The sequence below is a fragment of the Triplophysa rosa genome, linkage group LG5 (genome assembly GCF_024868665.1).
Source record: "Triplophysa rosa linkage group LG5, Trosa_1v2, whole genome shotgun sequence".
Lineage (NCBI taxonomy): Eukaryota > Metazoa > Chordata > Actinopteri > Cypriniformes > Nemacheilidae > Triplophysa > Triplophysa rosa.
Genome location: NC_079894.1, coordinates 25,208,886 through 25,222,369, shown reverse-complemented (window position 1 = coordinate 25,222,369; position 13,484 = coordinate 25,208,886). Strand labels below are relative to the sequence as shown.

Genomic DNA, 13,484 nt, shown 5'->3' with positions numbered 1-13,484 from the left:
TGACATAATTTTTGTTGCAAGAACCAAAACAGTGGGTAGCAAAAGACTTGATACATTTAAGGAACTAAGTTTGTCTCACTCTAATAAATGAAATTATGTTAAAAAATTATTTCAGAAAATCACTTCAAAATAAAATCTAAATTCATTAAATTAACTACCAATGGAAAACTTTTGCTCTTTATTTCCACTCATTGTGTCCAGCTCAATTGCTTAAACACATCAACACTTTGAACAAAAGTATAGCCTATTCCGTTTTAAACATAGTGTTCAGGAGGCGCTGCGTAACAGGAATGATTCGATTCAGATAAGACTTGTCCCGTATATTTAGAGGTGTTGAAAAACGTCATTCAACACAGATAAGCATGGTGAACTGAACATATTTTAATGACACTTAATGTACAAATCACACTGGAAACATATAAAGATCAATACAGGACATGTGACAGGTGAAACGTTTACATTTACATCACGACACACATAATCCAAAACAGCATAAAATAAGACATCATATAGTATAAAATAGATACAGTTGTTGATTAATAAGAACTTGTCATGAGAAAAGGCCTTTAACATGAAGCGTACATGCATGACATCTTTGTTGGGTTTGGGTGCACTCATTTTGAGTTTGTCTCAAGCATGCAAAAATACAGCTGCTTAGATCTTCAGTGATGAGATCGAATAATGTTGCACGATCGTCTCTCAATGCAACCGGGAGCACGAGTCCATTTGCTACAAAAGGTTGTAAACATAACTTTTATTTACATCAGCACCTGTAGTGTCCACTTCAACAGTCCAAAGAGAACAGAGACATCATTGGAAGGGTCAGTATGCTCTTTACGCATCAGCGAAGGAGACTGTCAGTGTTTTAAAATAAGCTTAAAACTTGTGTCCTTATTATATGTATTATGAAAGCGACAGGGCACTTGAGGCTGTGCTGTATTGTTTCCCACCTGGAAATAGGAGATATTGTGGTTTCCAGACCTGGGAAAGTCATGGAAATATTTATAAAGGTTTCTGTTTTAGTTCCTCTTCGTTCTGTCTCCACGCAATGATCACAAAAGCGCGTTATGGAAATAATTCAACAACGTGCCCAACAACGCCCTTTAGTCGTGACTATTCACAATACAGCCCAGCTTGTCGTGCATTGCTTAAATACACAATAAACCGAAAAGCATTCTGTTTTATTTGTCAACTACTGAAATACTGATGTGTGGAGATGAATGTCCTCTAATAAGCTTGAACTTGGTTGGGCAGCAACTGGCACCCGTTATTAACGTGATTCATGACCCTCTGTTTCAACTGCGCCACTTGTTCTCTCAACACGCTCGCCGTGGACGCCAACTCCGTGTTCTGGTTTTTTAGGCTTTTCACTTTGTCCTCCAGTCGGGATATCCGCTCCAGTTTCCTCTTGCGGCACTTGGACGCGGCGATCCGGTTGCGCAGCTTCTTCCTCTCGGCCTTGATGCGCTCCTGCGTGTCCATGTCAATGGGGGAGAGCGGCGGACTGTCGCCGAAGCTCTGCATGTCCGGTACAGTCTGCGGCTCGTCCTTCAGGGCCTGTTGCGCGCTCGCGGGGTGCGCGGGTGGTTGCGGCGGCGGTGGGAAGGGAATAGTGTCCGTGGAGTAGTTCACCGTGGTGCCGTACGCGCTCAGGTTCGTGTACACGGGTAGGTCCGTGGGCATGGTGAGGGTGCTGCTGGTGAGTCTGTTGAGCGGAACGCACGGTCCTCCGTTCAGCTGGTTCTGCTTGTGGAGATCCTCCAGGGCTTTGACGAAACCCTCCGCGAACTCCTGCTCGTCGCTTACCGACTTAGGGTAGACGAACTGGGACGTCGGGGTGGTCGTCACCATGCCGTTGGACTGGATGATGAGCCTCTCCAGCTCGGGAGACGCCAGCTTTAGGAGACCCAGGTCCGGCGAGTTGAGGATTCCCTCGGCATCCCTCAAATCCGGCTTTAAACTGGAGCTGTTCTGGTCGTCCAGGTTCAATCTCATGTCTTTCTTCATCATTGTGCTTGATATTCTTTAGATTTACTCTTGTGGATAGAAGCTCGTTCCCATCCTACACCCTGTGGAGGGGTGAGCAGGGTTTAGTGTCCGAATAACGCATCCGCTTTCTTCTGCTTTCACGCAAAGTGTCCCGTTTGTTTTCCCTTGTACTCGAAGTGACAGCGTTTTACTTTCACTTGATCGATTTATGATGTTGTTGTCATGATATTGTCGTTTCTTCCCAGCGCGATAAGCCTTGTCTATGGGCGTCAATACGCATTTGCAAGTTTTCTATCCCTAAAAATTCCATTATGTCACTTCAGAGCGTTCAGATTGGACGAAGATGACGTTTTCTTCCGGTTGTATTTGCATAGGGGGCCGCGCTCGCAGCTGTCGCCATAGGGACGGCGAATAAACGGCAAACAGCGCGGTGCATTGTGGGTTGATGTCATAGAGAGTGCGTAGAGCGCGCGAGGGTGGGGACAGAAACAAGGCTCTCTGTCTGGTAGAAAATGTTATTTTATTGTATAACATGTGAAGGGTTTTGTTGTTTGATGCAGTGTTTCCACTGTAGTTTTAATCTAACGTAATAATTCACACACGGCGCGAGTACGCTGTTATAACAGATAATGAAACTATAAAGTGCACTTAAAAGGGAATGTTCGGCCAAAAACAAAAATTATGTCATTATTTATTTCCCCTCGTGTAGTTTAAAAACTGTATATGACTTTCTTCAGTGGAACACAAAATAAGATATTTTGAGAAATGTCTCTTGTTGTTGTTTTCATTCATTTTAAGTAAGTGGGGTTCAATGTTGTTTGGTTATCAAAAAAAATCTTCTTTTGTGTTCTGGAGAGGACAGGTTTGGAATGATATATGCGTGGGTAAATAATTATTGAATTTCTATCAAGCTCTAACAAGTCTATAGAGAAAAATCTGCATAAATGCCTTAAAAACTAATAAATTACTTTTTGACCTTTGTAATAAAACATATTTTAGGGACGCTAACGATGATTGGAAGATAAATTGAATAATTTCAAGAATTCAATTGTGTGGTGTGCTGTTGGATTTCTAAAAATATCTCTGCAGGCAGGGAGAGAGGATGAGGGTAAACACATGAATGGGAGGCGATGACGTACAGAGACGTGTGCATCAGAGAATAGAAGCAGCATCATCCGTTGCTATGGCAACAGTGACATGGGGCCTGACGCAGACGCAGGTGAATGGAGCGGGGGTGAGGATGTAGCTGCAGCAGATGTAGCTCATGAGTGGGTGGAAAAAGTTTTTTTTGACAAAAAGGTTTTTTCTATCATTTAAAAGAAGAAAAAACAGTAGACTCACACACAGGCTATTAGAGTTTATTATTATTTATTTGTTTATTTTTATACAATACATTTTCTTCAATATGATGCTATTTCCCAGATAGGTCAGGTTTTTAAAAACCTTTCATGTTCGATAGATTCTTTGCACATTTTACAGTTCTTTTTATTTTGCAAATACAGGGTAAAATAATGAAATAATGAAATAAACCTAATTCAAGACATTACGTCTTTTCTTACAGCTTTGCTTATGAATAAAAATATATCTCAGTTAATTGATAAGATACTGTCAACTGAGACTCAAGACATTTAACTTAAATGTTTTTTATACATTTAATGAACAGGATAGAAAAAACTGTCAGTAAGCAATGAAGTTCTCTTAATGTGTGTGTCATGGCTCTGCTTCCTTAGTCAGGTTTTTCTTGGTCCTGTAGCAGAGCCATGACAAAGTCTTTGGTTATGTGTGGAGAGAAACGTATGATTGTCCGTTTGACTATAATATACGTTCTCTCCAGTGTCTTGTCATTGGCCCCATTCCTCTCGTTTCCTCGTTATCTTTCCCTGAGTGTTTAATGTCTCACACCTGCCCCATGTCGTTATCCCTCGTTTGTGTTTCCCATAAATACCCTCTTGTTTCTTTGTCTTGTGTTCGTGGATTGTGCGTGGTGTACCATGTTTGGTGTTTGTCAGCGTCTCAGCCTTGCCTTGTAATGTCCGTGATCCAGTTTTGTTTAGTAAGTTGTTTTAGTGTTTAGTGTTGTTTGATTACGGTTCTTGCTTTTGTTTTGCCCCCTCGTGGGAAGTCTTTGTTTTCTGTTTTGGTTTAGTTCCTGTTTGATACCCCCTCGTGGGTTTTTCCTTTGTTTTGTTCATTTAATAAATATATCTTTGTTAACCCCTTCACTGCTGCCTGCGCTTGGGTTCTTTTCTGCCATATCGTGACAGAATCCACGAACCAACACCGAACCCAGCGGGCAGCATGGAGGAGACGGACGAGGCGTTTAGGAGCCGCCAGGCTCACACCTTGTTCGGCTTTCGCCAGAAAGGCATCCCCGTCAAGACCTTCGCCATGGACTTCCTCTCCACTGCGCGCCACTCAGGGTTCGACGAGGCGGAGTTGAAGGTTATCTTCAACAGCTGCCTCGACGAACCCTTTGAGCCTGCGGAGATGCGCAGGTTGAGGCCCCTGGGCTTCGTAGACCAGCTCCAGATCGCGATGGATCGCGAGGAGTCCAGGGGACTGTCCGTGGCGGGGTCTTCTACGGGGCTGGCGACGATCCCGGAGGGCCAGACCCTGCAGCTCGGAGTCGTGGGCATTGCCACACCGCTCTCCTCAACCCCTGCAGCCTCCCCACCAGTCAGCCTACGAGGTAGGCGAGGAAGGAGGGAGTCTGGACCACCTCCGAGGAGTCCCAGCCGGAGCCAGCCGTGCCTTTACCTCCTTCCATACCCGACCACCAGCCGGGTGGCTAGGCGTAAGAAGAAGAGGCAACGGCGGGCAGCGTGGTCTCCTTCCCGGCCGGTGCAGCCGGCATCCAGTCCGGTGCAGCCGGCATCCAGTCCGGTGATCAGCCGGCGTCCAGTCCGGGTCAGCCGCGTCCAGTCCGGTGTCCAGCCGGCGTCCAGTCCGGTAGCCCGTCCAGCCGCCGCGCGTCCAGTCCGGTGAGTCCATGCCGGCGTCCAGTCCGCGTGATCCAGCCGGCGTCCAGTCCGGTGATCCAGCCGGCGTCCAGTCGGTGATCCAGCCGGCGTCCAGTCCGGTGATCCAGCGGCGTCCAGTCCGGTGATCCAGCCGGCGTCCAGTCCGGTGATCAGCCGGCGTCCAGCCGGTGATCCAGCCGCTCAGCCTGATCCAGCCAGCGTCCGCCGTGATCCAGCCGGCGTCCAGCCGGGATCCAGCCTTCCAGCCGGCCTTCCAGCCGGCGTCAAGCCCTGTCCAGCCGGCCTTCCAGCCGGCGTCAAGCCCTGTCCAGCCGGCCTTCCAGCCGGCGTCAAGCCCTGTCCAGCCGGCCTTCCAGCCGGCGTCAAGCCCTGTCCAGCCGGCCTTCCAGCCGGCGTCAAGCCCTGTCCAGCCGGCCTTCCAGCCGGCGTCAAGCCCTGTCCAGCCGGCCTTCCAGCCGGCGTCAAGCCCTGTCCAGCCGGCCTTCCAGCCGGCGTCAAGCCCTGTCCAGCCGGCCTTCCAGCCGGCGTCAAGCCCTGTCCAGCCGGCCTTCCAGCCGGCGTCAAGCCCTGTCCAGCCGGCCTTCCAGCCGGCGTCAAGCCCTGTCCAGCCGGCCTTCCAGCCGGCGTCAAGCCTGTCCAGCCGGCCTTCCAGCCGGCGTCAAGCCTGTCCAGCCGGCCTTCCAGCCGGCGTCAAGCCTGTCCAGCCGGCCTTCCAGCCGGCGTCAAGCCTGTCCAGCCGGCCTTCCAGCCGGCGTCAAGCCTGTCCAGCCGGCCTTCCAGCCGGCGTCAAGCCTGTCCAGCCGGCCTTCCAGCCGGCGTCAAGCCTGTCCAGCCGGCCTTCCAGCCGGCGTCAAGCCCTGTCCAGCCGGCCTTCCAGCCGGCGTCAAGCCCTGTCCAGCCGGCCCCTGGGAGACTCCCAGGGTCAAAGACTGTTCCCCCCAGACTCCTCCTAAGTCCCCCAGGACTCGCCCCTCGAGCGCAGCCGGGACTGGGACTTTCCCCACCCCCATGGACTGCCCCCATGGGCCTTGTTTGGCCCCACCCCCCCTCCATGTTTGTTTTTTTTTGCTCACCCATCCTTTGTTTTTTGTCTTGTCTGCCACTGATTTTGTTTTCCATGTTTTGTCTTGTCTGTCTCAGTCTGCCCTGTCTGTCCGTCTACCCCTTGGTGAGCACCTGGAGGTGCTCATTAAAGGGGGGGCTTCTGTCATGGCTCTGCTTCCTTAGTCAGGTTTTTCTTGGTCCTGTAGCAGAGCCATGACAAAGTCTTTGGTTATGTGTGGAGAGAAACGTATGATTGTCCGTTTGACTATAATATACGTTCTCTCCAGTGTCTTGTCATTGGCCCCATTCCTCTCGTTTCCTCGTTATCTTTCCCTGAGTGTTTAATGTCTCACACCTGCCCCATGTCGTTATCCCTCGTTTGTGTTTCCCATAAATACCCTCTTGTTTCTTTGTCTTGTGTTCGTGGATTGTGCGTGGTGTACCATGTTTGGTGTTTGTCAGCGTCTCAGCCTTGCCTTGTCCTGTCCGTGATCCAGTTTTGTTTAGTAAGTTGTTTTAGTGTTTAGTGTTGTTTGATTACGGTTCTTGCTTTTGTTTTGCCCCCTCGTGGGAAGTCTTTGTTTTCTGTTTTGGTTTAGTTCCTGTTTGATACCCCCTCGTGGGTTTTTCCTTTGTTTTGTTCATTTAATAAATATATATTTGTTAACCCCTTCACTGCTGCCTGCGCTTGGGTTCTTTCCTGCCGTTCCGTGACAGTGTGTGTGTGCGTGTGTGTGTCTTCACCTCATTTCCTGTGTTGAGTGTGACTCATAGGTATACACCAGTTTGAGGCCTCAAGGAACACTGCTAATGAAGTATGAGAATTCATTCTCTAAGGATACAGGCCCATTGAACAGCAACAGGGAACACAAACACGTCTAAACCAGATCTCAGCTGGGTGTTGGCACAGGTCTGTAACACCACACACTCCACAATAAACCAGATCCTTGCTTGATGCATTTATATAAGTTCAGTTACAGATAGTTAACGATAGTTTTGGTGTGTTTTATATATGTGCTTGATATTTTTTTCAGCCTAATGTTTTTTTTGGTCAAGCACACTTTAAGCTGATATGCTTGCTTTTGTTCTGTTGTATAGATTTAAAGCTATACTCCACCGTAGAATGAAAATTCTGAGCGCAGATTGTTGGTTACGTTGCTTTCTATGGGCAGGAGTCAGAAAGTTCCGGGACCTCTTTAGATTCAAAACTTTCTTAATTTGTGTTCCGAAGATGAATGGAGGCCCATGACAGAAAATCATGACAGAATTTTCCTTTTATGGCAGACTATCATTTTAATCAGCACATTGTTTGGGTCCAACTTTATAGAATGGACAGATGAACAGAACAGAATGGAATGGAATAGAATCTTTGGTGATAGAATCTTGCACATATCCAGGTACAACATCAAGATATATAATAATGCAATTAAAGAGTCAATGGAAAAATCTAAAAACATAAGACAAATTCACAATGTATATTCTGTGAATATGTTTACAGATGCTGTGCAAAGGGTTATGTATAGTATCATGCAATGTAAGTCGCTTTGGATAAAAGCGTCTGCCAAATGCATAAATGTAAATGTGACAAAGACATAAGTAGGTAGAAATGAATTGAACATGTTGCTTGCGAAATTATTCAAACCCCTTTATTTTATTCACATTCACATGTTGGGGCCTTGTGTTAATCTACTTTAACAGTTCGTGACAGAAATGGCCTGGGAAAAAGCTACTCAAAAGATAAAAGCACAACTCTGTGATTGTTGTTTCTGTTAATGCACCTCCAGGGCGACAGGTGGCGCAGTTGCGCATTCACCGGTTGATCTCAGTTCAGAGGAAGAATAGTACAGGAAGAATCCTGGGAGATGGTGTGTTTATATTGATCGTGTTTTATAAAAATCTCATCTGATGAAACATTGTCCTGTTCCTCATCGAAGATCACTTTCATTCCTGTCGTAACATCAGAGATGGACCAGAAGAAGACGGTTATTGTGACAGGTAAGCACCGTTCATAATCATATCCAGCGAATGTGTGAGTGTTTTGAGTGTTTATGTATATGACAGTCGTCTGTTATAACAGATGTCATGGTAGACAACAAACATGTGTAAAATGGAAAGAAAATTAATTTGACACTATATATTGGACTAAAACACGAGAGACTTCACACTTTATCCGAGAGCATCAGGAACAGACATGAAGTACCATCATTGTTGCTATAACCACAATCCAGGGGATGCTTACCTAAAAGTTTTAAGCTTACCTAATTTTAAGAAAAAAAACAGAACATGTAAATAATACAAAGTTTGGTTCACCTGAAAATCACATGCAAAAGTTACACATTACAATCAGACCTTAGACTTTGATCTACTGCGTTAGATTTTGCTGACACTGCTTTTACTGAACACCTGTTGAGTTATATATGCTGTAAAAGCTATGAAAGACATGTTATAATGTGTGGTCAGATGGTCTTTAAAGGTCTCTTATAACCCTGAATGAGTTTACTTTGTTATAATGAGCTCGTCATTCTACTTATTCTATCACTACATACCGCTTACATAAACAGAACTAAAATCAGTTTACTGTGTGAGAATAAAGACAGTGTGAAGAGATACGAGAGATGAAACCAACATAGCTATGCAGAAAGTGTACAGTGTAGTGGTCAATACACAAAAATATTTGACCTGTCAGAATGGCGTATTTCAGACATATGTGTATTTTAACAGATATACATGACTGTTTCCAGAAAGTTTTTTGTTGTCTTGTGGTTTTCTAGGTTTTGAGCCTTTTGGAGAACACACTGTTAATGCCAGCTGGGTGGCAGTACAGGTATGATATTTGCACATGTAGAAAATGTTCAGCATGAACTATTGACATAACTATGATATGTTTTTTAATTGTTTCCTTGTAAAAATCTGCACCAGGTTAACATAATTTGCATAAACACAAAGCAATCCAATACAACTGTAATAACACAGTGATCACTGGGCACTTTTATTAGACTTTTAATAATCCTACTTTTCAGATAAATCTCTGAGAATACCATTAACTCTTGTAAGCTATTCCAGCGTAACCTCTAAACAATGAACATTAACTGTCCTCCTCTCAGGAGCTGAAGAAACTGGGTTTGGGTCACAATATAAACCTTCATGTTGCTGAAGTACCTGTAGAATATCAGGCGGTCCAGACTCTTCTACCTTCACTATGGAAGCAACACCTGCCACAAGTAACGTATCAATATTTCTCCACATTGTTTAAGAGATGTGAAATGTTAATATAATCTTTTGGTAAATATAAGTGGATCAACCATTTCACTATATTATTATGTAATTTTCAGGTTCCAGTTTAATATTGGGAGTGACCTGAAAATAGGGCTGTTCAACAATTAAAGGATATTTCACCAGCAAATCAAAATGTTCCCATGTTTTACTCACCCTCAAGGCATACTGACTGAATATGACTTTCTTCTTGAAGAATAATGCAGTCGGAGTTATAATACCCCATATCATTTTACTTCCAAGCAGTAGAATGGGAGTGAATGGGCGTCGACTTTTTGAAGCTCCAAAAAGTGCATCCATCGATCAACTGCTTGACACGGCTCCGTGGTCTTAACAAAGGTCTTATGAAGCGAATCGATGCGTTTGTTTAAGAGAAATATCCATGTTGACACCACTATTAACGTTCCATTATCCCTTGACTGCACGTGAACCTGGTGACAGATGCAAATGACGGTGACAAAAGTTCCCGCTTAGAAGAGGCGATATGCTATTGGAACAAAACAAAAAATGCTGTGTTCCTCACCGGCCTGCGTCATTTGCAGGAAAAACAAGGCTCAGTTTCACGTGCAGTCGATGGATAATGGAAGCTAGACATCAACGTTAATAGCACTGTCAATATGGATATTTCTCAATATGGATAATTCTCTTAAACAAACGCGTCGATTCGAAGATTCGAAGACCTTCGTTAAGACCACAGAACCGCGTCTAGCATTTCTTTGATCGATGGATGCACTTTTTGGAGCTTCAAAAAGTCAACGCCCATTCACTCCCATTCTACCACTTGGAAGTAAAATGATACATGGTATTATAACTCAAACTGCATTATTCTTCAAGAAGAAAGTCATATTCAATCAGGATGCATGCATTGAGGGCGAGTAAAACATGGGGAAATTTTGATTTGCTGAAATATCCCTTTAATCGCATCCAGAGTAAAAGTTTGGGTTTATAAATACAAAATGAATATGCACAGTACACAGACATATATTATGTAAACACAAACGTTTGTTCTGGATGCGATTAATCGCAATTTAGTTTGCTATATATAAATAAAATTCAAATATAATAAAACATCATCATAAAATTCATAATTATATTTTATTACTACAAAAAATTTGAATTTTGCTTTTCTTTTGGTAAAGTTAGTGGTCCATGTTGGAGTTTCTGGAATGGCCACCACGGTAACACTCGAAGAGTGCGGTCATAACCATGGTTACCTGCGTGTTGACAACTGCAGTTTTTGTCCTGAATCTCATTGCTGTATGGAGGGGGGGGCGGACTGCATTCATTCTGTCATAGACATGGATGCTGTGTGCAGAAGAGTCAACTCCTCTGGGCTTGGAGTCACTGTGTCTGTATCAAAGGATGCAGGCAGGTATGGACTGTTCTCTAACTTCAACTACAACACTTGTATTGTGCAAAGTACTTCACTTTTTACATTTATTTTAATGGAGTTTCTTGTTAAGAAACAGTGCTTACAACCATGAGCATAAAAATACAATGCATGTGTAAATATAGGATTTAAAAATATATTCATAAAATTAAAAATAGTGTAAAATATAACATTTTTATTTGGTTGTATTCAAATTATTGTTTTCAACTTTTGTCATGTCTTATTGATGCATTGTGGGATTAAATTACCTGTGAAGATTGCATGTTGCCATCACTAGAGGTTTAGAGTTTGTTGCTCATTGGGTTTTGGACAGAGCTATAACGTGTATGAATATGTTCTTTATGTAGAATTTTCTTTGTTCTTCAGATATCTGTGTGATTACACCTATTACACGTCGCTGTACCTGGGCAAGGGCAGATCTGCGTTTGTGCACGTCCCCCCCCTTGGTAAGCCCTACAGCGCAGAGGAGCTTGCGCGCGCCCTCAGGGCCGTTGTTCTGGAGATGCTGGAACTGATGGAGCACAACGACGGGAGGAAACACTGCCTGCACGATCAATGAGACCTCGCTTAACATGTAGCATCGTGTGGGATTCAGGGGTCCTTACACATTCAGTGTCTTAACTTGTGTGCTACATTAAAAGAGCATTCAGCTGGTTTGAGATACACCCTGTATTTTAGACTCGATCCAACAGTTGTGCTCAAACAGGATAGGAGCACTTTTATGGGGTATACTTGAAACATGCAGGGATTGGTATTGTGCATGGAGTCCTTTAAAAGCTTTTAAAGGAACAGTTCATCTAAAAGGGAAAATTCTGACTCATTTTTTTCTTATGTGTTGTTGAACACAGAAAGTGACAACGATAGCTGCTTGTGTAATGTGAATGGGGATTGTGACTGTCGGGCTTTATGGTGCTTTTATGGGTTGTTTTAATTTGGGACCTCGACAGCTTCAGACCCCAGTCACTTTTACTATAGAGGAGTAGCCAGTGTATTTTTAGACAACACACATTTTGTGAATAAAAGTCAGCCATGAATTTGGAACAAATAAGTGTGAGCAAATTTTAATTTTATGTCAACTATTAGTTTAAGCATTCATTCAAAATACTGGTGGTACTGGCTTTTCTGTATTCGTTTTCACTGGATCATGTATTTCTGCAGTATACAGTGTTTAAAAAAGGTTTATCATCTGCAGCTTTCAAATATACCCCAACACACACACATACTGGGCAGAAGTGCAGCCTCCCTGCACATGAGCATTTTTTTTTTCTCTAAGAGGAACAGTTCATTTGTAGCAGAGATCTGAGACTACATCCAAGTGAAAGTAATGTAGACTGATTGGATAGCAGAAGATATCATCTGCCTGCTACCATTGAGGATACTAGTATTATTAAAGTGCCAAAGTCCACCAAAGTACAGTGTATATGGAATAGGGTTACTGCCATCATAACTTCAGAATCCAAATAATGCATAAAAGTCCCCACCAAACACAAAGGAAACTAAATATGACAACTTTGTAGTAACCCAAGGTCTATTGCTATCAGTCTGCTGTACTTAAGACATCAGGGCTGCTGTATTCTCAACCAACTGTTCACATTTGTCTTCACCAATTATATAGTGTAAAATTGTGAGACAAGTGTAGAATCATGTATCTCAGTGGACATTGTTCCATATTTCTTGTTAATGGACAATATGATATTATATATGTGACCCTGGATCACAAAACCTGTCTAAAGTAGCACAGGAATATTTGTGGCAAAAGCCAACAAAACATAGGCCTATGGGTCAAAATTATAGATTTTTCTTTTATTCCAAAAATCATTAGGATATTAAGTAAAGATCATGTTGCATAAGGATATTTTGTAAATTTCCTACCGTAAATATATCAAAACTTTATTTTTGTGAGTGGATGCTGCAAAATCTCAAACAAAAATGTCCAGAAACACACCTACAAGATTCCAGAGTTTTAAATAGTTGTATCTCTGCCAAATATAGTCATATCCTAATGAACTATACATCAATGGAAAGCTTATTTATTCAGCTTTCAGATGATGTATAAATCTTGATTTTGAAAAATTGACCCATAAGACTGGTTTTGTTGTCCAGGGTAAATATAATTATAAATATGTTATATAACTAAGTTTACTTTTTTTCTTTAGCTTCTAGCCTGATTTTCTAAAGTTTTTACTGGAATCAAGTCATCGGTCAAACACATTGGACCAAACAGGTGATGCTGTGAATCTTAACTATTTTCTGTAATGTTTTTTAATGCTAAAATCATAATGTCTCGAACACAGTGTTCTTTTCAGGATTCCCATGTTTTTATTGTGTTACGTGTTCTGATGTGTGGGTGTTTAATGTGCTCGCCCTGATGATGTCTCCATTCTTGTGAACATACAAGTTTGCCTTTGATTGGACTTTTCTTACTTTCCACACTCTTTTACATACTGTAGCTGTCAATAAATTATGTCTGGCTATAATAATGTTTTATTTTATATCCAAACAAGTTTTAAAGCTCTGTGATCTCTAATTCTTTAACTCTGTATTAGTGGTTATGAAATTGACAAATAAAATGGACAGAGACTTTAACAAGAACATTTTTTGTGTTATCTCTAGATTATTATGAGGTCATGAAAACCTTGTGCATAACAATTATACAAGAAATGTGAATAAATGTTTGTTAAATATATACCTATATACCAAAGTAGGGCTGCTTGTATGTAGTACTATGGTGCACGTGCAAAATTATTTGTCCAAAATATTTATGAATGTACAGTACTATGCTAACTAAATTTGATAATTTTATAACC

At 42.8% G+C, this 13,484-nt stretch overlaps 2 protein-coding genes across 6 annotated transcripts; one reads left to right on the top strand and one right to left on the bottom strand.

Moving 5' to 3' along the window:
* Positions 1-361: 361 nt before the first annotated feature.
* On the bottom strand, positions 362-2,266 carry jund (JunD proto-oncogene, AP-1 transcription factor subunit). The gene has a single exon (XM_057333911.1). It carries the CDS (start codon positions 2,008-2,010, stop codon positions 1,228-1,230), a length of 783 nt encoding a protein of 260 aa, XP_057189894.1. The 5' UTR covers positions 2,011-2,266; the 3' UTR covers positions 362-1,227.
* A 170-nt stretch (positions 2,267-2,436) lies between these two features.
* Positions 2,437-13,264, top strand: pgpep1 (pyroglutamyl-peptidase I). Of its 5 annotated transcripts, none has more exons than XM_057333913.1 (9): positions 2,437-3,208; positions 6,789-6,924; positions 7,342-7,411; positions 7,799-7,879; positions 7,977-8,009; positions 8,786-8,838; positions 9,119-9,235; positions 10,427-10,659; positions 11,044-13,264. In XM_057333913.1, the coding sequence occupies exons 3-9, from the start codon at positions 7,351-7,353 to the stop codon at positions 11,234-11,236; spliced, it is 771 nt and encodes a 256-aa protein (XP_057189896.1). In that variant the 5' UTR covers positions 2,437-3,208; positions 6,789-6,924; positions 7,342-7,350; the 3' UTR covers positions 11,237-13,264. The 5 variants fall into 5 exon arrangements, with proteins under 5 accessions (XP_057189896.1, XP_057189895.1, XP_057189900.1 ...); XM_057333912.1 differs by having other exon boundaries at positions 6,777-6,924; XM_057333917.1 differs by lacking the exons at positions 2,437-3,208; positions 7,342-7,411 and having other exon boundaries at positions 6,129-6,924.
* Positions 13,265-13,484: the final 220 nt, after the last annotated feature.